This window comes from Epinephelus moara, chromosome 16, assembly GCF_006386435.1.
Source record: "Epinephelus moara isolate mb chromosome 16, YSFRI_EMoa_1.0, whole genome shotgun sequence".
Taxonomy (NCBI): domain Eukaryota; kingdom Metazoa; phylum Chordata; class Actinopteri; order Perciformes; family Serranidae; genus Epinephelus; species Epinephelus moara.
The window spans coordinates 45,708,773-45,732,812 of NC_065521.1; the positions used below are offsets into that span (position 1 = coordinate 45,708,773).

Here is a 24,040-nt window from a genome sequence, read left to right on the forward strand (position 1 = left end):
TGAATGTGTGATTAACTTAACCGTTGGTTCATTCATGTAGAAATATAACGCTCCGTTTCTTCCACCAACAGGGCTCTCATTTTAGTGTAGAGCGTCAGACTGAATTTACCAACGCACCATGTCAGGTCACTCACTCTCTGGGACCGCCAGTGTTACTTGAATAAGTAAACACTGACCAACTTGCTCTTTTCAATAACTGCAGAATTGTAATTTTTACCCGTATTTGTTTTTCTGATCTGAGGCCGACTGCGGACACCTCAGTAAAAGAAGTCATCCCCATGTTCTATAACTGGCAAAACTCAAAATCAATTATCAGCACTCCACACCCAAGCAGTTAAAAGGAAAGCCAACCACATTACACAGGATCCCGCCCACCCCCTGCACAAGTCCTTCCAACTGCTGCCATCAGGCCGCCGCTATAAAGTCCCCCCATCTAAGAAAAACATCCACAAAAACTCATTCATACCCACTGCCATAAGCATCTTAAACAAACAATGAACAATGGACAAAAATAAGCCTGATGCAGTGTCACTTTACACATATCCACACCTTTTATCTTGTCTATTTTTACAGTTTTAATTTTATACTTGTTTTTAAGATCTATACACACTGTGTGTGCTTTCAGAATCTGTGTTGTGCAGTTGTTTCTAATCAGTGTATTGTCTTGTCTTGTATGCGGAGCCACGTCGAAGAAGATTTTCTGTTACGACAGACAATACATTTTTCTGAATGTGAATCTGAATCTATGAGTGGCCACTGGGAAAAAGCAAAGCAGTGCGGTGGGCCGTTTATGTAACTAAAATGTATTGTTGTTGTTTAGAAACAGACGGAGAGAGCAGCAGTTTGTGAGGAAACAAAACACATAGAATCTATTTTTCATAAATGACTTTATTTCTATATAAAAGTTTGAATCTATAAAAACAAACATGATGCTAAATGAAACATATTGAATCATTTTCAGACTACATGCTCCACATAAACAATAAACTGATGTTTGTAAACATAAACATAAATCAGAATACAACATTAATAAAAACAAATCCCTTTATAATCTGATAACTGACCTGTTTACATCTCACCTCTGACCTGCTTCATATTTATGTGAGTTTTAAATCTGTCAGGTGAACACGACAAAGCTAACTGATGACAACACGAACTGTAGAGTTTGTTGCTACAATGACTTGCTAACAGCTGGATCCAGACTAACGGTTACCAGTTAACGAGGTTAACTAGCCTTTTGTATCAGTAACAGTTTGTAAAACAGCTAACAGCTAGCTAACTTAGCAACTGGCACTGAACTACACTAGTTAGCTAGCTGTAAGCGATGAATTAATACAGTCCATAGATAAAAGCCAGCTAAAGCTAACAGTTACCTTGCTCTACATTACTACGACTTACTATGTGAAAGTTTGTAGATAAAATGAGTAAGCAGTGCGATGACAGTAGCCAACAGTTAGCTAGCAGTTAACCTGGTGAACTATAGAGACTGTAGCTAACTTGTCAGTTTTTGCCCAGCTAACCTAACTGTTAGCTGTGACCTTGAAGAGTCCAGAGATATATAAGCTAGCTACAGCTAATGATTAGCTAATGTAGCAGTTGGCTACACAACAATATTAATGCAGTGCAACAACAGCTGACAGTTAAGCCCTGAACACAATCTGCAAGAACAGAGAAATTTGTTCTTTTTCTCGAGGTGGCAAGAACAAAAACAAAGTTCTTTTTGGCCAGGACATTTCATACTTCATGAGAAACTAGTGCAGAATTCCTGGGAAGTCCTCATAGGCCCCTCCCACTGCAGCATTGCCGCATTAACCACGCCCACTTCAAATTTCTGACCAATCACACAATAGTTCTCAGACACCACACACAAAAAAAGTTTTGCCCAGATGATGTGTCGAGAACAAGCTGCACTCCCAAACAGCCCTGTGAGACAGAACAAATTTCTCTGTTCTTGCGGAGTATGTAAAGGCCTTTAGCTCGCTCTGACAGTAACTGACTGTATGAAAGTTTTTAGCTATACAACAGCTGACAGCAAATTAATTTGGCCGCTACGGACTACGGCTGTGTCTAAAATTCCAACATGCTGTCTAACGCACTAAAAATAATCAGTGCGTCTCAAATCATGTGCATCTGTACTTAACGCTAAATATTTTGAGTGCACAAGTATGCTAAGTGCGTTCACGCTGCCTAGTACGAGAAAATGCAGTGTACTACCGGCACACTCATAACGGTCCAAAAGTTGAATGTGGAATGACGGACACTTCTCACCCTCAAAGGTCGCCGCCTTTGTGACATAGTTTCTGCCATGTCACAAACATCTCAACTTTTGACATGGCGGCTGGAGACAACATGGAGCCTGTTAGTTCTACATGTTTTTGCACCAAGTACCAAAACTGTTGTTGATTTGAAGCCATCAGTGATGTTTGTTGGGTCTGAAATGATTTGTTACCACCAACAATAATGCGAGTGTTAACATTTGCTAGCTAGCTAACTTGCTCCTAGCTACGGCGGCTTCAGTTTGGTTAATGTGTGGGCGGAGATAGCGGTCAAATGTTGGCAATAATGCTCCGTCGTAAACATAGTAAACACTACCCCGTTTGAAGGCAGCAAGAGTGCCCAAGGAATGAGTTAGCATGTTAGCGCTCCCCGTTCCCTCGTCTTGAAGTCAGTGGTTTTTTTAATGCATTTTTGGTTAGATGTCTGAAATAAGATCTGAGTTTAACACAAGCTGAAGAGACTTTATCGTTTGTTCTACGGCATAAAATACATCAGTTACTGTCTTAGAAAAGACGAACAAGCGGCTAAATGAGACAACAGAACATCATCACGCCGAACAGCTTTACAGCCAATTTAAGTGTAAATAAGAAAGAAATATGAATTCTGACTTTGCTAGGTGTAATATAGTTTTAAAATTATGTTTAAATTACTGGTAGAGCTGAGGTTAGCATGGGTTGCCATGGTTGTATCTCCAACCGCTGAGAAGGCTCTGAGGAAGTGAGGTTGTAATTACAGTTCAGTGTGTCCGATACTGTTTATGTACACAAAAGTATTTTGAACGATGGTACACATGTTGGATATGTAGTGCATATTATGTGATTTCAGACGCAGAGTAAATTCATACAGTCCAGTTACAGCTAACAGTTAGCGTGCTTTTAACTAGCTGGTTGCATGAACTGTAGAGTCAGGAGATGACAGCTAACAGCTAACTTAGCAGATGTTTCTGAACTCTCTTAGTTTACAATGAGAGGACGCTCAGTCAAACAGATGCTCAAAGAGTTTAAAATGTGATTAAGACAAAATTAATAAAGTTTACTGAACAGTGATGGATGATCTCTCTAAAACCTAGAAGGAAGAAAATCAATTAAAAAACTGATGGATGATTGATCAGCAGGGATATGAACGACAGGATTTGGAGATTTGAAAAAATAAAAATAGTGCTCTAGTCCTTTAGGTGATGCTGAGTGACAGTTTCCCTTCTGTTTCCTGTGAGGCTCAAACATCTGACGTAAAGCACAAACATCAGTAATAAACGATCAATACTGAACCTGATCAGATTCATCAGTTTGTTTCCAGCACACAGTGATTTTAGATTCATGTGTTCATTTACAGATTATATTTACAGTTTGTGTCAGAACAGACGTCTTTTCTTGAAAATGTTTATCTTTACTGTGGATTCGTTTCTAAATGACATCAACAGAACCTCAGGTGAGTTCACACCTGAACAAAGACTCCTGCTGCCACCTGCTGGTCACACTGCTCACAACAGCTAGAATCATTTCAGCAGTCAAGAACACGATAAAACATCTGATTTCTACTTTGGGTTTTTGACTGAGATGATGCCTCTGAGGGTGAAAACACCTGCTGTGATGTCACTGATGGGGGCGTGGCCAGGCATGGCTCTGTTAATGTTAACGTGATAATGCTGGTTGCTTTAAAGCCATTTTTAACCACAGACATTTTTCTGAGAACATTTTATCCACCTTATTCCAGCTCCCATGACACCTCGCCTCAATTATGGGTGTGACTTCCGGCAATGAACCTGAACCAGTGTTTTCCACTGATACAATCGTACGCTAATTCTCTGTCGTAGATCAACTCTTAAATAAAACATGGAATACACTTAAGACGGTGTAACATGGTCATACCGCTGTTATCTCTGACAGCTGTCTCAACGTGTTGGTTATTTTTGTTTTCAACCAAGCCCGTTAGCAATCAGCTTGCCTGGCTGTGTTAACATGTTGTTAAATTTAACAGAGCCCGAGCTAGCTTACGTTAAATATCTACGCCTGCGAAAAGATGATTTATAATTTTTTACAACTCATAAACAGACACTAGCACATTGGGTATTGGGTAACATTTAACATAATTCAGTATTAATTTTAGCTCCATGTAAAGAAAATAAACGTGATGTTTCCCAGCTAACGCTCCGCTCGTCTGCCTGAACGACACAGTTTACACATTTTTATAGCTGCTGATTTAATAAGTCTGAGTTCTCCTGAGTAAAACGTAAGTGAAATATAATGCCAAATTTATGTCATTCCAATTATGTCAAAACGTAGTGAACACATTAGAGTAGGGTGTGCATGAAAATACAGAACAAATCATGTCCCGTATTGATTCAGTAAGGGACAGTGAATTTTGTTTTTCATTACGGGACAATCCAGTATTAAGGTTATACAGCGCCGGTGGCAATCTTTTCCTCTCCATTCGTAGGCCATGAAAACTTTACCGCTTTTTACAAGAACAATCTGTTCAACACTGTTGCCTCAGAGGCAACAAATTTATCTCAGTCTGGCTGTTAGTAATGTTACAGACATAGACAGTGGAAAAGGTGCCAGAGCTCCACAGGGACATTTTAAAAACGCTAATTCAACTTTGGTAAAATATCTGTTAGAAATAAAGCAGAACTTGCTAAATTTGAGGCAAATTACTTTGAAAAAGACCCGATGCTGATTGTTAGCCTCTGGGACGAACCATGGACAGTCAATTGAACTCAGCAGCCGACTACTTGGGGTGGGAATCACTTCAGGCCCCACGATACGATATTATCATGATACTTTTCATGATACAATATTATCGCGATTTTAAATATGTTGCAATATGCAGAGTATTGCAATAAAATATATAGCAATTTATTATGTTTTTTAACTGTAAATTATGTCCCCAAAGGAAAAACTTTGTCAATATCTGTTTTATCCTCAAAGATGAAGTTTTCAGTCTGTTCATCTCACTTTAGCCAATTTTATTGCAGCAGTAAAATGTATCTAGTGGACTGAAAAAAAGGTTTAAAGTCAAATTTGTATTTGTGACACTGATAATTTATATAATAAAAAAACTTATACTTGTTATTAAATTTTCACCCACCCCTTAATTCTACTACTTCTGCTGTATCACTGGAAGTTGCACTCATAATCAGTGGAGTAGCGGTAGTTAATAATGAGGTTCATGTACTACTTAGTAGATGGGTGGGTTACAGAAGAGGAAGTGCGTTTACTCTCCTATATATTCCAGTGGCTTTTGGGCTGATAGGTGGGTATACTGTAAACAGACAGAAAAGGCGGTGGGCATACCCCACATACCTGTGTATACCTCCACTACACCTCCACCTATAATCATTTCTACAGCAGTGCCCCCTTTAGGAATAAGGTGGATAAAAAGACAAAACTTTTTGTGAGGAAGTTCATCACAGACAGAAAGAGAAGAAACGGGGTAATCGTCCAAATTATCAGATAAACTGAGATGATGATGTTCATGTTACTAAGATGAGATCATGAGACAATAATCCAAAACTTCTGATTAGTGTCTCATCATTTCTATTAATCTAATAAAAAATGTCTCTGCCAACCAATCAGCTGAGACTTGTTCTTTATCAGCCAATCGGCTGGTCTGCTATTAAGATGAGACCACACTGTCATCACACTCCGAGACACAGCGGTTACTATGGTTACTCTGGAGGACACAGGTTGACCTGGTAACACTGTAGATGGTGCTTCTCAAAGTCAATAAGGATTGTTCCAATGTCAAGGACCCGTCGAATTCTACCGAGGACCGACCGACTCCTTCCTTCAGAGAATTTGAAGGATGCATGAGTGTATCCTTACAGCATGAAGTACCCACAGTTCTTTGTGTATGATTTCCCAAAATTGAGGGCGGGGCCTCTTCAGTGCCACACACCTGGCTACACTCGCTGGCCTGTTCCAATGTGTGTTCACCGAATCCTAGGATTGAGTCTTGCTTAATCTCTGTGGGACCGGACCTGGAAGGATCTGTCCTACCAAGGAAGCACCCTTGACTTTCAGAAGTACCACGGTGGGACTCACAGTGGTTACCATGGTAACACTGTAGATGGTGCTTCTCAAAGTCGAGGAAGGATCCTGAAACAGCTGATTTCAAAAAGGTTACGTCATCAAATCCCGCCAAAGGACTGTTCCAGTGTCAATGATCCTTTGAACTCTATCAAGGACAGAGTCCTTCCCTCAGGAAATTTTCATGGACGCATGTGTGTATCCTCGGCGGGCATTAAGTACCCACAATTCTTTGTGCACAATTTCCAAAATTGAAGGCAGGGCCTCTTCAGTGAGACACACCTGTGTTCACTGAATCCTCGGAAAGAGTCTTGCCTAGCCTCTGTAGGACCCGACTTGGAAGGACCCGTCCTACCAAGGAAGCATCCTTGACTTTGAGAAGCACCATGAAGACTCACAGTGGTTACCATGGTTACTCTAGAGGACACTGGTTGACATGGTAACACTGTAGACTCACAGTGGTTGCCATGGTTACTATGGAGGACACAGTTGTTCCCTGTGACATCACCTTTGTGCGTGACTGAAATAAAGCTCTGGCCAATAGGATCCAAGCGTGTGTGATGATGTCATCAGAGGTCCTCGTCCATGCTGAAGCTGCTCCTCCTGCTGCTGGTCTTCGAGGCTCCGCAGGACAGCAGGGGGTCGGAGGTCACGCCTCCTCCCCCCTCCTCCATCAGGATGTCCCCGAGGCCGTGGAGCTCCGTCAGCCCCACATCGGACATCAGGTCCGGGGAGAAGACGGTGGAGGCTCCCTGAGGCTCATCCAGATCCACGAAGCTCAGGGCGTCCAGACCCAAGGAGGGGGTCACCAGAGGGGAGGAGGGGGAGGAGGAGAAGGGGTGAGGCAGCTGGGGGGCGAGCAAAGCCTGGGGGTCCAGAGAGGAGGTGGAGGTGGAGGAAGAGAGGCCGTTGAGACGAGCCTGAAGCTCCAACTCCTGAAACACAGACAGGAAGTCAGTACTGATTGGTTCTATCACATGACTAACTGTGATGTCACAGCGGAGCAGCAGGGGATGGTTGGTGTTGTCTCCTCCCCCTCCTCACCTGTATGCGGAGCAGCAGGGAGTGGTTGGTGTTCTCCAGCCTCCTCTGTCTCTCCTCCATCTCTCGAGTTCGCTGTTGTTCCTTCTGCAGTTTTCGGATGTAATCCACTGACGCCTTCAGGATGGTTCCTTTGTTCCACCTCGACTCCCTGAGTAACCAATCACAGGCAGCGCCTCGTTAACACACAGCACTAACGAGCACAACGAGGTGATGATGTCTGAAATCACTGAATCTTTGTAAGTGATTTCCAAACACTTCTGATTCACTGTTTGTTGCAGCATTTAATGAAACATCTCTTTTTAAGTTAGTACTACAGCAGAGTGTGAGGCTGTGGTGCGTTTACTGACGGGTCGCTGGATTTGGGGATCAGAGCTCCGAGTTCTTTGATCCGGTCGTTGATGTTGAACCTCCTCCTCCTCTCGACTGAAACACACAGAATCAATATTATTATTAGTATCATGATATAACTAAACAGAATCAATCATCAGCTGCTGTTCAAAATGTCCTCATTGTCCTCGGTGTCCTCATAGTGCAGTAACACTGCAGTACTCACTGAGGTTGTGGTTGTCTTTCTTCTGTCTCTCTTTGATCAGCGCTTTGGTCTCTGACTCTACAACACAAACATTTTACAAACATTTCATGAGTATTTTTCACATACAGGAATTAGCTTTGCTGTTTTGGTGTAAAACACATTTAAAGGAAATTAACAATAAGAGCAGGTATTACAAAAATCAAGAAACATTAATATAAAAGAAAATGACAATAATATCTCTCCAACGTATCTGAATAAAGATCTGTGCAGTGTTAAGAAGGGACACGTTGTGCAGAAATGTGTTCAACCTTCAAACGTTCACATTCAGAGAATGTGTGCATATAGAGATAACAGTTACACACACTCCATCCACTGATGAAGACCATGTCATCAGCTGAGAGCTCTGGTAGGTGGGATGCATTTATCAAAGCACTGTTTCCAAACAGAAGAAAGACCTATAATGCTTTGTATTTTAATTTGAAACATCACAATCTGCCTCTGTCAGAACATTAAAGACTAAAAATATGTTGACAGATGCATCAGGGGCTGCACACATGCTGCGTCTTAAACCGCCTGGAAAACACAAGGTCGGGCGCTGGGCGCTACTTCTGTGCCAGCTTTCAAGAGTACGACGGCAGGTTGCGTCTGAGGTTGCTAAGCAATCTTAACAAGCATCATATAGCCTATGTACCTGAAATCCTGAGGTCAGAGCTGATCTCCTTCCAGGAGCTGTTTATAAGTGTGTAGGCCTATCGTCTGTGGGACAGATGTAAAGCTCTGGGTAGCCCTGCACTAACATGATCAACGTCTCTGTGTTTATCAGACTGAATATTCACAGAAGAAGAGAAAGATATCTGTCGGCTGTGATTGGTTGGTCCTCATCACATGACATGTGTTGGGCGCTGCTGCCTTCCAAATGTTGAATTTGTTTTATCTCAAGGTGCAGCTGCCGCGCCCTGAAAAAACAGGCGCTCAGGAACGCGTGCATGCTGCAGCGTCCCTCTGCCGCATGTCTACGTCAAAAACAACAAATTTGATGGCACAAAAAATGCGGCATGTGTGCGGCCCCTAATGTTACATTTATGTTACTATGACGTTACCGTAATGTTACTTATATGTGACAAAATGTTACATTAACATTACGTTAAATGTAAACTGACGTTTTGAGGTTTTTAAAGAAGACGTTCAGTCACAGAAGCTTCAAACTGTCAAACAGTTTTTTTCAGCTGAAGCAGCACAAAGTGTTCCTGAGCTCATGTTGTCTGAACAGGAAGTGGGAACTGATGATGTGGGAAAATACGACGTGTGTGTGACTGTGTGTGTGTGTATGTGTGTGTGTGTCCACAGGAAGTGGTGATGTTGACTCATCAAACTGAAGAACTGATTTCCAACAGAAAAAAGGGAAACAAAGCTCTGACATCACAGTTGTCTAAACCAATCAGCAGTCAGCTCTGTTACTTGTTAACATGATAATCTTCTTGTCCAATCAGGTTGAGAGAACATTAATTATGTTAATGAAGTATGTGTGTGACACCCACCGCTCAGCTCCTTCTTGACAGCGTGCAGGTCCGCAGGGCAACTGTTGCTAACGGTGATGGTGGGCGTGGCCATCCTCCCATTGCCGCCATACACATCCAGCATGTTCCCTGACACCGGCAGCTGCAATGGACCAATCACAGCACAGAGTCAGAGGCTGACAGGGAAAGTGACCAATCAGAGGTTGAGAATATCCAGAGCATCCTGCGCTGTGATTGGCTGCAGGATGACCTCCTGCGCTCTCTGCTGCTGATAAACACTGCATACCAGGATAACACACGCACGCACAGGCGAGTTTTGGTGTGAATGTGTGTGATCAGCTGAGCTGCTGCAGAGAGGTCAGAGGTCACACCACTTTCTGTAACACTGAAGGATGAACACAGTCTGAATGAAGGGCGGTTACCTTGGTATTGATACAGACTCATATAACCACACTGATATAATATCCATGTATTTCTCAGCTCTGTGACGAACGCTCTTCATCAGGTGTTTGACTCCTCTCACTCAGTGTGTCTCTTCTTTACTTTGCAGCTGAACCTCTGATTAAAAATATACTGTTTCAGCTCGTCTCCTGAGCCGCCGTCTGCTCGTCGAGAGATCAGAACATGAATCTGAATATCAGTCACTGATCTACATTATTCATGTGACCTCCAACGATCACACTGAACAGTTCTGACAAGAAACTCTTCCAACCAAATTCTGTCTGAATGCTCAGAGATGTATCACAGACAGTTATTAGTGTTGATACTTTGAGCTCTGCTCAGTGAACAAACTGTGTGTATATATAAATGTTATGTGTTGCATGTATATATAAATATTGCATGTATAAGTTTTGCCTGTCAATCCTATCAATATTGTGTATATAGAAATATTGCCTTGTATATCAAGATTGCATGTATATAAACGTTCTGTGAATATGAATACGTATATATAAAAATATTGGGTATATGGGTACTTTGATCATCGTGCAGTTTAACTGATCTGAGCAGAGACATAAATCAACACGTATTATTTTCACATCAGAACTGAATGAATGAAAAATCAGCTGCTGTAGATTCAACTTTAAAATGCTGCTTCTGTGTTTATACATCTGTAATAATAATCTGTTCAATGAGTACTTTAACTTTGGATACTTTTAGTGCATCCTGCTGATACTTCAGTACTTTAACTTCACACAGTCTCTGTCGTCGCTGACTGACTGACTGACTGACAGCAGCAGCAGGAAGACGGAGCTGATCAGAGGTCAAACTCTCAAACTGGCCTGAAACAACAAGAAAAACTCTTTACCTCCGATTTAATCTTCCTCTTCTCATGATCCGGCAGCAAAACCAAAATCCTCATCTTTCCTGAGTTCACACAAACACCTCAACATGTATGGACATATACACACCAACACACACACAGTAACACACAGTAACACACACACACACACACACACACACAGTGCTGCTCTTCCTCTTTCTGTTCGGACGACTGTTGAACAATGAGGAAACGTCTCTTAAAGAAAGAAACAAAAAACCTCCCAGAGAGCTTATTATCTGCCTCACACACACACACACACACACACACACACACACTGACTCCACCCATTGCTGCTGCTGCAGCAGAAACGAGGAAGTATGGAAAACTGAAGTGATATTATTTAGACGCTGCAGAAGTTTTGTGTCCGACATTTTGTTCTGTTGAATCAGTTCATTAAATAAAGACGATGACCAAAGACACAGCGCAGGGTGGAGGGAGTACTCTGCTTTAAAAGTTCTGAAACCACAGAGTAAAAATACTCTGTTACAGTAAGGATCCTGCACTGAAAATGTTCCTTCAGTTAAAATATGTTAAGTATGATCAGTAACATCAGTTAAAATATTAAAATGACTGTACTACGTTTATCTGTGATCTGATTGGATGATTCTGACTCCTACGTTCATGTGAAATGTTGTTGGTTGAGGTGGAGCTCAGTTTGAACTATGGACTGTACGCTGGATGTTTTCTAGATGTTTCTTGTATGTTTTCTAAATGTTTTGTCAGTGTTTCCCTGATATTTTCTGTTTGTTCCCTGGATGATTCCTGTATGTTGTCTCGATGCTCCTTGGATAATTTCTTTATGTTTCCTAGATTTTTTTTTTATGTTCCCTAAATGTTTTCAGGATGTTCCCTTAATATTTTCAGGATGTTCCCTTAATGTTTTTTTTATGTTTCCTGGATGTTTTTTATGTTCCCTAAATGTTTTCTAGATGTTCCCATAATGTTTTCTGAATGTTTCCTGGAAGTTTTCTGTATGTTTTCTGGATGTTTAGTGGACGTTCCTTTAGTGTTTTCTGAATGTTTCCTGGATGTTTTCTGAATGTTTCCTAAATGTTTTCTGAATGTTTCCTGGAAGTTTTCTGTATGTTTTTCCGAATGTTTAGTGGACGTTCCCTGGATGTTTTGTTTATGTTTCCTGGATGTTTTTTGTATGTTCCCTAAATGTTTTCTGGATGTTTCCTAAATGTTTTCTAGATGTTCCCTTAATGTTTTCTGAATGTTTCCTGAATGTTTTCTGGATGTTCCTTTAGTGTTTTCTGAATGTTTTCTGGATGTTTCCTGAATGTTTTCTGGATGTTCCTTTAGTGTTTTCTGAATGTTTCCTGAATGTTTTCTTTATGTTTTTAGAATGTTTTCTGGATGTTTCCTGAATGTTTTCTGGATGTTCCTTTAGTGTTTTCTGAATGTTTCCTGGATGTTTTCTAAATGTTTTCTGAATGTTTCCTAGAAGTTTTCTGTATGTTTTTCCGAATGTTTAGTGGACGTTCCCTGGATGTTTTGTTTATGTTTCCTGGATGTTTTTTGTATGTTCCCTAAATGTTTCCTAAATGTTTTCTAGATGTTCCCTTAATGTTTTCTGAATGTTTCCTGAATGTTTTCTTTATGTTTTCAGAATGTTTTCTGGATGTTTCCTGAATGTTTCCTAAATGTTTTCTGGATGTTCCCTTAATGTTTTCTGAATGTTTCCTGAATGTTTTCTGATGTTTCCTGAATGTTTTCTAGATGTTCCCTTAATGTTTTCTGAATGTTTTCTAGATGTTCCCTTAATGTTTGATGTTCCCTTAATGTTTTCTGAATGTTTTCTAGATGTTCCCTTAATGTTTTTGGAATGTTTCCTGAATGTTTCCTAAATGTTTTCTGGATGTTCCCTTAATGTTTTCTGAATGTTTCCTGAATGTTTTCTGAATGTTTTCTAGATGTTCCCTTAATGTTTTCTGAATGTTTCCTAAATGTTTTCTGGATGTTTCCTAAATGTTTTCTAGATGTTCCCTTAATGTTTTCTGAATGTTTCCTGAATGTTTTCTGGATGTTTCCTAAATGTTTTCTAGATGTTCCCTTAATGTTTTCTGTATGTTTCCAAAATGTTTTCTGAATGTTCCCTTAATGTTTTCTGAATGTTTCCAAAATGTTTTCTGAATGTTTCCAAAATGTTTTCTGAATGTTCCCTTAATGTCTTCTGAATGTTTCCTAAATGTTTTCTGAATGTTCCCTTAATGTCTTCTGAATGTTTCCTAAATGTTTTCTGAATGTTTCCTAAATGTTTCCTGAATGTTCCCTTAATGTTTTCTGAATGTTTTCTTGATGTTTTCGGGGTGTTTCCTGGGTGTATTCTTACCGTGTTGGCGAGCTGCAGTCCAGAGTCGATCAGCGTCAGAAACTCGTCATTAAGGCTGGATTCCAGGCTGATGATGTCATCGATGACCGTCTCTTCCATCTGAAAGAACCAATCACAGATCAGACAGCAGAAAGTCACCGACGACCTTTAACTACGAGTCAACAACAAGATAATATCTGATAGTAACGTTGACTGATGTCATACGTGGTCATGTGACCTCCTACATCTGTCCAAGTGAGTGGCTGAGGCACCTGTCCGTCAAATGTTACCTGCTGTGATTTGTTGATTTGGACGGTCAGTGTTCATGAGGTTACATCTCAGTGTGAACACGTTAACTGCTGAAGGTTTACTGTGTGTTTACTCCTGTTTATACACAGCTAAGTATCTATGTGTGTGTGTCTTGTGTGTGTGTATGCAGTTTATATGTATTCACCTCCTTTTTGTGGCTGATGTCAGCTAGCTGTAGTTTGGGGGCGGAGCCCAGATGGGGGGAGTGGCTTAGTGACGGTCCAGCTGGCTCCTGATTGGCTGTCTTGGCGGTGGAGAGATACTGACGCACCTGCTGCCTCTGAGCCTGCTGGATGTGATACCTGGTGGGGTTCTCCAGGTGAGTCTGCACCTGAGAGACACAGGCAGAGGTTCACTGTTCTGTACAGGTGCATCATGGGAAATGTAGGAGCCACTGTTTGGGACATATGACTTGTGTTCTCATGAACACTGTCGCTCATTTTTAACAATTTGGTTTATTGAATAAAGTTTTTAAAGAAACATGAAAACAAACAAACAAACAAACACATCTTCACTTATTTCCTCGCAGAAATCTAAACTACTTCTCCTCCTCCTCCTCCTCTTCCTCCTCATACCTTGAGCACCTCCACAGGGACCTGAGCAGGAGGTCCACAGGAGGAGGACACAGAGACAGAGATGGGGGTGGATGCATCAGTCGAGCGGAGGAGCTGCTGCTGAGCCTCCTTCTGCTCCTCCTCCAGAGCCTGCTGACGCATCAGATCCTGACGCATCAAAACCCTGCAGGAGGAGAACACATGAGGAGAGGAGAGGAGAGGAGAGGAGAGGAGAGGAGGAGGTGCCGATTATCACCAGTGTTTCTGAGTGAGATCAGGCAGGAGGAGCACAGCGCCCCATGCAGGGCGGACAGAGACAGAGGGACCTGTACTTTACTTTTTGTGTGTGTTGTTGTTTGTGTGTGTTACCTTGACGACATGGCTGACGGCAGTGAGGATGAAGATGAAGAAGAAGAGGAAGCTCCTGCTGATGAACTGAAGAGAGAGACAGAGCTTCCTGTTAATGAAGTTGATGACCTCAACTGAAATCTGTGACATCATCTCTCATCACATGACATCATCTGAAAACATTTATTAATAACTTTTCATTCATTGGTCAGTTTATATATTTCACATGAGGGTCACAGGAGGTCAGAGGTCAGAGCTGTGTGATACCTGATGCTGATTGGCTGACTCTTGATCTGGTAGAAGGTGTCGCAGTCTGACGGCAGCAAACTGTCGACCTCGATGTCAGCGACGATACCGGACTCCACCCTGACGGACAGACAGACAGACCGAATGAACCAATCAGCTGCTTCTCTGTGTCTCACTGCACTTCCTCTAATGTCCACCAGGAGCTGCTGTCACCACACTGACACACAACTACAGCTTGTACAAGCTCAGTTTCTACCTGACAGAGGGACAGACAAACAGACAGACAGACAGACAGACAGACAGACAGAGAGAGACAGGAGGACAGGCTGAGAGACAGACAGGAGGACAGGCTGAGAGACAGACAGATCTACATATAATGTCTGACGTCTCAAACTGTCCACTGATGGAAATATTTGAATTCTGGACACCACAGAAGAAGAAGAATGTGGAGGAACAACATCTGTCAGCAGTTTGACTGCTTTCAATCCCACTTCCTGTGTGTGTGTGTGTGTGTGTGTGTGTGTGTGTTTCTGCTGAGTCACTTCCTCTAATCCTCCACATGGAGCTGCAGACAAACCTCCTCCTCCTCCTCCTCCTCCTCCTCCTCCTCCTCCTCCACTATAAAAAATGTTCTGTATTCAACAACAGTTTTGACATGTTTCCATGTCACACAGAGACGACTTATAAGGCCCAAAATTTAACCAAAGTCGAGCAGTGTTGTTTCAGCACTTGTTAGCTCTCCTCTGATATCAGCACAGAGCGGCAGGAGCACGGGTTGCTAACGTTAGCCTACAGAGCTCTGTTAGCGGCGTGGTGATGAAGCAGAGTTCTTTTTTAGTTGATGAACTCTTTGATCGAGGCTGAAACTAAAGTTGTGAAGGAATCAGGAGCGTCTTTGTTGTGTGTGTGTTCTGTTTATCTCCATCAGACAAATGAGAAATGTTATCATAATTATACCATTACTGCCATCTACACGTGTTCACACAAACACCATCGACGACGACTGATGACGTCTCATTGGCCCGTGTCACAGGTGAGGATTTACACCTCTACATGTGGTAACTCTGTTTTAAGCAGCAAACAGTCACCAGACAAGAGGTGAGACTAAGAGACAGAACTGGGTGAAACCTTCACAGACCAAAGCAACATCACCCCCTTGCTCAGACAGATGGTAGCACGCTAGCTACGTTAGCTGAAAAGTTGTTTATTTCCACTTTAAAATGTTGCTGCTGTCTGTTGATGCTCTGCTGATGGTTAATGTCAGAATGGACAGTCCGTCTGTCCGGAGGGTAGGGACATGAAACCCCCAGGAAAAACATGACAAAGTCCACAGCTCCACGACAGGTGTGTGGTCACTGGAGGAAAGCCGACAGACCCCGCCCACATCCTGCCTTCCCTCTGGTTCTTCTAGCGGAGGAGCAAATCACAGTCTGGGTCAGTGGTTTGATGGAGGCTGTTTAGGAGCTCAGAGTCAGGACGCTTGTCACATTTTTCCCCGGGGGTTTCGTGCTGCTGTCCTCCGGACGGGTGGACGTGTTCCTCTGGATCATCCGTTTTAGCACTGATCCAAGTCAAAGTATCAACAGGCAGCAACGTTTTTAATCAACATGTTAAAGTGGAAATACAAAACTTTTCAGTGAGCTAACACTGCAGCCAGAAACAAACATCTATGATCCATTGTGTGTTTGATCATCTGAACAAAGAACACGTTTTCTTGCGATGGCCCTCCTAAAATGAAGAGTGGTGAAAGTTGATATATTCTGTGATGATCCATGACTAAGGAGCTAACAAACAAACAGAGAGCGTTAGCTAGCGAGCTAGTGCGCTGGCTAGTAGAAAAGTACTTTTTTCACTACTTTAAACAAACAATTGTGAACGCAAGGCTAATGTTATTTTTACAACAACAATCTGAAAGATATATTTAGAGATCTCTGTCTGTACAACATAAACTGAGGGTCTGGTATTTGTGCATGTACACGTCTAAGGCCACAAGTATACTGGCTGCCTGGCCAAACGTATGCTTAGTGTGCTGCGCCTGTGTGTATACTTGCTGCAGCACGGTCGTTCGTCGACGCAGCCAAAACGCCTGATACTGGTGGTCTCCACTAGGGGCAGACCACAGCACTCAGACACAGAGGTCGCCAAAAGCAAAGAAGGCGGTGACTGTATTTCCGGATGTAGTAGGCTATACACAAACATGGATACTCTCGATGAAGAGGAGATTATAATTTGCGGTCAAGGTCCGACAGCCTTTCTTCAAAACTATTGTCTGCCACTGTGATGACCTCCGACCTCACGTTCACGGTCTCTAGAGGTCTACTTCACACGAGCGCCTCTAGTGTTCATGTCAATATTGCATCTCGTGCACGCGTCACGTTACTTCGCATCAAAGTGAGCGGCCTACGTGCCAAACGACTGCAAAATACACATGGCAGCCATGATGCGTCTGTCTGCAGCAAGTATACTTCTCCTCTAAAACGGCGGCTCCCCGTCTCTGAAGCGGGATGTTTCGCGATACATTTTTTTCAGTTAAGTTTTCATCAAATGTTGCTCAGATTTTAACAGTTTAAAGAAAATGTTAAAACTGAAACCTGACTGCAGTTTAGTTTAAATCCTGTTGTGTGAATATTAGTGAGATATAGAGACAAAGGTGGTTGGTGCCATTAAAGCAGAAGAAGAAGAAGAAACCTGACGCCGAGACTGGTTTCTCTGTGTTACATTGTGACTCACATTTTAACCACTTTCACTTCTGACTCTTTAACCGACTCTTTGATATCAAAGAGCTTTAAAGGGAACTTCTTCTGTTGGACAGGTTTGAGCTCATGTTCCACTGAAGCTACACGACGACAGAGAGGCGTCAACATGACGACAGAGAGGCGTTGATACAGACCCTCCTGATTGATGACAGAGTCTGTGTTCGACAGCTGAGGTTTATAATCACATAATTCACACAAACATGTTTGGATGGAGACATGTTATTAGAGGAAGACAGGACAGTGATGGGGGCGGAGCTCAGAGCCGACAGGTGATCAGGTGATCAGAGCAGAGGCCCTGCAGGTAAAACCCGTCTCTCTCTGTTCACAGGCCTCTGCTCCTCTACTGTCTCATATACTGCTGTCAGTTATTACCTCATCGTTAAGATCCAATAAGTGAAACAGTAGCAGAACAGAGATGTTTGTATATATTGTATTGTTCACTTGTAATGTCATATATGTCCTATTGTGCTGACATTTGGGGAAATGCTTACAAAACAAATCTAGACCCTGTAATTAAACTTCAGGAAAGAGCCTTCAGAATAAAACATGCAGCAGGTCATCTGGAATCTACAATTGTTTATATCATCTCGCACCTTAAAACATCCAGACACTGTGTTTTTAAAAACATCAGAGATACTTTTTCCAGTTGTCAACAGAAACCTTCCTGTCTGTATTCAGAGGAGTTTGTAGTAGCCAAATATGTTTGTGAAATAATCCAGGGTTTAAGCTGCAGTTCAGTGTTTGGAACACAAGGTGTCGCTGTGATGTTCTCATGCTCAGGTGTAAAGGTAGGAGGGTCACTGTTGTCATCAGCTGTGTGACCCAGAAGGACAAAGGTCTTTGTGACCGCTACTGCGTCACACCGTACGCCGAGGGTTTGGTCTTTGAAACTAAATGGACACTGTTCACGATGTGTTTCAGTGTACAGATGTGTTTCAGTGTACAGATGTGTTTCAGTATACAGACCAGTATACTGGTATACTGGTCCAAAGGGGAAACGAGGCCCGCTTTCCCCTCACACTTTCCCCCGCCGTTTCCAGCCTGTTGAGTTTTCCCTCAGTCCAAATGCCTAAAAGTTGCTGTGTGGTGGGCTGCACGGCCCATAAAAACCCAGAGCTCAGCTTTTATCAGCTGCCGAGCAGAAAAAGGAACCTTGTAGAAGACAAAAGTGGTGTTAGAGTAACAGTTAACTGTATTTATGTATGTTAAGCTAAAGCAGTAACAGTTAACTGTATTTATGTATGTTAAGCTAAAGCACTGACAGTATGAATGCAGCTTGTGTTATAATTGTGCCCAGCGCTCCGCGATTCAAGCAGTCCATTCCAGCGGTCCGCTCTAGCACTTCTGTCAATCTACCAGCATGTAGAGGCATGTCTCAAAACAACAACATGTGACGGTAGCAGGAGCAGGCTGACGGCTGAGCATGCCCAAATGCTCATCTTCTTAAAAAAGAATCTCCACATCATGTTTATTCCAAGACGAGCAAGGTAAGGAGAAGGGACACTGAGGTAGACCGGCAACATTAAGCTTATCAATATACTGTTGCCTCTCTGGTAGGCATAGCGTGCTAAAATAATCCTTTGCCATCTTATTATTAGCTAATTATTAGCTAGCTATAGCTAATAATGTTAGCTAGCTAGCTAATAATTCAGTTGTGGACAGTGGTTGAATTGTTAATTTTTAACAAGGGGGATGCAATGTAGCTTTGATTTTTTTGCGTGCACACATAATCACATATGACAGCACAGATGTGCAAAATTAATCAAGATAAAGAAAAATGGCATGACCTATACCTGCTGCCTTTAAAACACAAATAATGCAGTAGTATTGCTATTGCAATACAGACAAAAAACATTTTAGAGTATAAATAAGAGTAGTTCTGAAATAGCCGTGAAAATTAATTAGGGATGCACCGAATATTCGGTAACCGAATATATTCGGCCGAATATTGCAAAAAAACACACATTCGGTATTCGGTGGAATAAGTTAAAAGCAAGGCCGAATAATAGCAGCGTGTTTTGATAACGCAATCAAACAGCTTGGCGTGACCGGCGGAGTAAAATGTCGGCAAAATAGGCTTAAATCATTCAGCACGCTGTGCGAGCAGCCTACAGATTTCAACCAGCAGCAGAAACGAAACGCGAATCCCACCGGTTGTGGGTTGAACGGGGGTCACAGACACAGACAGTAATGTGTTCCTATCAAATACGGCGGCCATCGGCTTACCGGCGACGGAGAAGTCGGTTCCAATAATATCCTCTTCTTGGCGTCATGACTGCCCAGAAGTACCTGAACAGCCGAGCCAGCCGAACACAGGTATGTGACGTGTCAGAGGAGAAACGAGCCGTTCACGGCCCACAAACCTCACCGCACTTTAGGGACTGTTCTTTACTTATGTAGGGACTGTTCTTTACTTGTCAGGGGAGGAGGGTGGCTGGTTGATTTTTATTTTATTTATTTATTTTATTTTGATCCCCCCTATGTTAATCACTTACTGATGTTGTTTTTGAAGTATGAATAAGTCAATAAGTAATTTATTCCATTAAAATATCATTGATGTATTATAGAAAAGTGATTTATCTTTTTATAAATGACAAAAGGCACATCGGCCTCATTTTCGCTGTGGTATCCTGATACTACTCAGAACCATGATATTTTCACTGGTATCGTACAGTGGGATCCAATTTTGGTACCGTGACAACACTAATCTGGAGGGGGTTCATCTGCAAAAAATAATGAAAAACTAAACAATGATATGTGATGTTCGGTACTCGGTATTCGGCCAAGCGTTTAATATTATTCGGCTTCGGCTTCGGCCACAATTTTTCATTTCGGTGCATCCCTAAAATTAATCTTGAGTCATTCTTATCCTATAGACATTTCCTTAGCCAGTTATAATTTCTCCTTACCTGTGAAGCCTTGGGCTGATAATTGGTGCTGCTGTCAGGTCCCTGTCCTGATACCTGCCTGGTTTCTCCCTGTCCCTCGTCTATCTATTGCAATAATATAGATAATAAATGTGCAAAGCAAAATAATAAATAGAATTAAGAATAGTAGTGGTGACATAGCTGTGGAAATTAATCGCACAGTCACTTTTGTGCTCTAGATATTTTCTGTCAGCCAGTTATAATCTCTCCTCACCTGTGAGAACCCTGCATGATCATCCTTGCTGGCCTCTGGTCCACTGTCTCCTCCCTGACCCTGCTCTTTATATTGTGGCAATAAAGATTAAAGAATATGTGCAAAGCAATAGTGAGCACAAGTTCTTATTAAGGAGGAGTGGGTTTATTCCTAGCATGAAACTAGCTAGCAAGGTATTTAACATAGTTAACAATAACATTAGTGTTCTTGTTAACTAGCTTAACTTGATATATTGGCATCTATTAATTAGTCATCATTTAGCTAACATTATCTACATGCAACAGCATCACTCAACTTACAGGGTTTGTTTGGAAGAAACTGTGCAAGGGTTTTTGCTTCTTGCTGGCTGGTTTGCTGAACATAGCTAGCACAGCAGCACTGCTCAGTCAGCAGCCCACCTCTCGTCTGTGTGCGAGTGATTCTGATCACAACATGACAGCAGGTGTATGCGCCTGGCGCCGTCTACTCATGGTGCGTTTAAAGACGGCTCGGAAAAACACATTAACACATGTTAAAAACGAATTGAACGGTTGTCACGTCTGTAAAAAGTGCGGGGGACAGAGGGCACAGATACGGGAAGTGCGGGGGACATGTCCCCTGTGTCCCACCCTCAAATTACGTCCGTACCTGCACACACAGATTCTAGATTAACAAGGGGGATGCTTTTTGGTCAATTTTCTAACAAAGAGGATGGCATCCCCCCTCATCCCCCCTCAATTCGACCACTGGTTGTGGAGGCTTGAAGGTGCGGCTGCGGAGGCAGAATGACAGCGAACGTGTAAAGAAGCGGAGGGGAAAGCGGGCCTCGTTTCCCCTTTGGGGGCGTGGCTTTCAGATTATGACGCGCTGCGCTCTGTCTCTATTGGACCTTTTTCCTGTTGACCTATTACGTCACAGACTAAACAATGGACAAACAAGTTAGCTACGGTTAGCTAGCAGCTAACTGGTACCATGGTGGACAACTTAAGTTAGCTACGGTTAGCTAGCAGCTAACTGGTACCATGGTGGACAACTTTACAACTCTGTACATTTGGTCCGTCCAAAAAGTCACGGCTCTGGATGTAGATTTCTCCATGTTGTTACCGGCTTCTTCTTCTCTTACACATTTAATGCTATTGGACTTCCGGGTCAAAGACCGGGGCGGAAACTGTGGAGCATGCTCAGAGTGCCTCGGCCAGTTTGGGTCTGATTGACTGTATACATGCAGGAGTCACATGATCTGGGTGTGTTAGTCCCACTGTGACAAATTCACTGCAGGACCATTTCACTCACACTGACATGTTTACAGGGATTTATAAAGACTGACACAATAAATCCATTTCCTCTGACGTCATGGAAACGGACTGAGTGACATCATGAGCAGGACGATGCAGCAGTCAGTAAAGTTACTGTAAACCAACAATCGCAAAAATGCGTTTAGCCAAATCGTTGAGCCGCACGTACGGTCGAATATTTTATCACAGTGTTTTTCCTCTCAGTCCAAATGTGATGATGTATTTTAATGGGTCCTGTTTAAACTCCATGTTAGTTTCCAGCAACAGAATGGATGAATGAGCAGAGGAGTAGGAGCAGAGCAGGAGGAGCAGAGGAGGAGCAGAGGAGTAGGAGCAGAGCAGGAGGAGCAGAGCAGGAGGAGCAGAGGAGGAGCAGAGGAGGAGGAGCAGAGCAGGAGGAGCAGAGGAGGAGGAGCAGAGGAGGAGGAGCAGAGGAGGAGCAGGAGCTGAAAAGAACTGAAAAACATTTGAGAACATCTGGAAAGAGTTTGAGAGAAAAACTTCTGACAGAGCAGAAACACACTGAACACAACACTGCTCTTCATCACCTTTATCATCTTCATCAATTCACCTCAAATCTTCCTCGTCAACAAGCTTAGCAGCGACCTGAGACTGAAACACTCTTCATCTCTCCTCCTCCTCCTCCTCCTCCTCCTCCTCTTTAAACAGTCTGTTGAACATAAACATGGAGCAGATAGACGTCTCCTCCTGCTTGTTTTTACTTTTGCCTTCTGTCTCACCGCCCACACAAGTTATGTGTGTGTGTGTGTGTGTGTGTGTGTGTGTGTGGCAGAGGAGGGTGTGGTGGTGGGACTGAGGAGGAGGAGGGGGGCACACCACAGACTAGACTGGGCCTGTCACTCTGCCTGTTTGTCTCTCTGGGAAAATCCATGAGAAGACCAGCTAGTGTGTGTGTGTGTGTGTGTGTGTGTGTGTGTGTGTTAACGTTGGATGACTCATTATACCAGAAGGCAAAGAGGATCAGAGGTCAAAGGTCAGACAGAACAACAACAACCTGTAAGACACAAGTCTCTGATGGGTTGCCCTCATCATCATCATCATCATCATCATCATCATCACTATAACACACACTCAGCACTTTAACACCACAAACTTATACATTTGAACTTTTAAGCTTTTAGGTACCTGAAGAGCACCTCACGCCAAACCTCATTCAGAACTTCGGCCATTTAAAGTTCACTTGTCTCTCAGATGAATTTAACTGACGTCTAAAACAAGACTTTAATAAACTTTGAATGTTTAGAGAAAACTCTTCAACTCGGCATACATCTTTATACACCATGACGTATTCACATTAGTAAAAGTTCTACTTAAATAACAGAGGTGATTGTTATTTTGACTCTGAACATTTAATTAGAACCAGCGCTTCTTTGTGGGCTGTTGATAGCTGCACAGAGGTTCATCATTAGGACAGCTGACTATCTGTTATCAGATCTGTTATCTTCATCATCAGCATCAACAGTTTGGACAGTTCTAGTTTAACTAGCTGCCTTACGTGAAGTTTCCGGTGCATCTCGAGCCGGCGATGCTGAACTTCATTCAAAACTTATACAATTTAACATGAATTTTCCTCGTTGTTAATTTAGCGGTGTTACAAAGCAGATTCAAGTGTTTCCTTTTCCTCGTTAAGAACCACAGCTCCATTCGGCACTGATCAAAAGCACATAGAAAAGGTTATTTATTAAGAAATGTAACTTAATAAAGCGACTCCGCTGGTTCAACGTGTAAAGATGTTACTTCAAAGGAATATTATCAAGGTAACGTTTGCTGTAAATATTTTTATGCCGATTTTTATCACAGGTCACCACAGATCTGACGGATGAGTAAAGTCACTTTAATCTAAATGTGTCTTGACACTAATGAGCACGGTGGATGTAAAACCACAGATTTTTGAATGGAGTTTGGCGTGGCGGTCTCTCCGCAGCAGAAATAACGGTGCTTTCCAGAACTTCCGGACTCACCGGACCAGGTTGAGTGTTTCAGCCGAGTCCAGGATGACGAACACGGTCTGCGGCTGCAGGATCCCGGCCTCCTGCTGCTCCGGCTCGGCTCCGGTTCGGTTCGGGATCTGGTCCGAGCTGACAGCGGACATTTCTCCAGAGACAGAGACGTTTTAACGAACAGAGAGAATTAGGCGCTTTTATTTCCCAGCAGCCACCGGAGGATCAAAGTCTCCGCGGTGAAATCACAGCAGCATGTTTCAGGCACAGTCTCTGATTTAATGACGGCAAACACCTGGTCACAGGTTCGAGTCCCCCTCACAGCAGCACCTGGGCAGAGACTGAGACACTGAACTACAGACCGAACCACAGACAGAACCACAGACAGACAGACAGACAGACTGTTACTGTGCTCAGA

General features: G+C 42.7%; 1 protein-coding gene across 1 annotated transcript; it reads right to left on the reverse strand.

Moving 5' to 3' along the window:
• Positions 1-874: 874 nt before the first annotated feature.
• Positions 875-24,040, reverse strand: tfe3a (transcription factor binding to IGHM enhancer 3a). Its single transcript, XM_050063995.1, has 11 exons — positions 23,644-24,040; positions 14,512-14,610; positions 14,266-14,331; positions 13,918-14,080; positions 13,488-13,673; positions 13,055-13,153; positions 9,420-9,540; positions 7,903-7,959; positions 7,697-7,772; positions 7,350-7,497; positions 875-7,240 (listed from the first exon to the last, which is right to left on the reverse strand). Exons 1-11 carry the CDS (start codon positions 23,772-23,774, stop codon positions 6,875-6,877), a joined length of 1,512 nt encoding a protein of 503 aa, XP_049919952.1. The 5' UTR covers positions 23,775-24,040; the 3' UTR covers positions 875-6,874.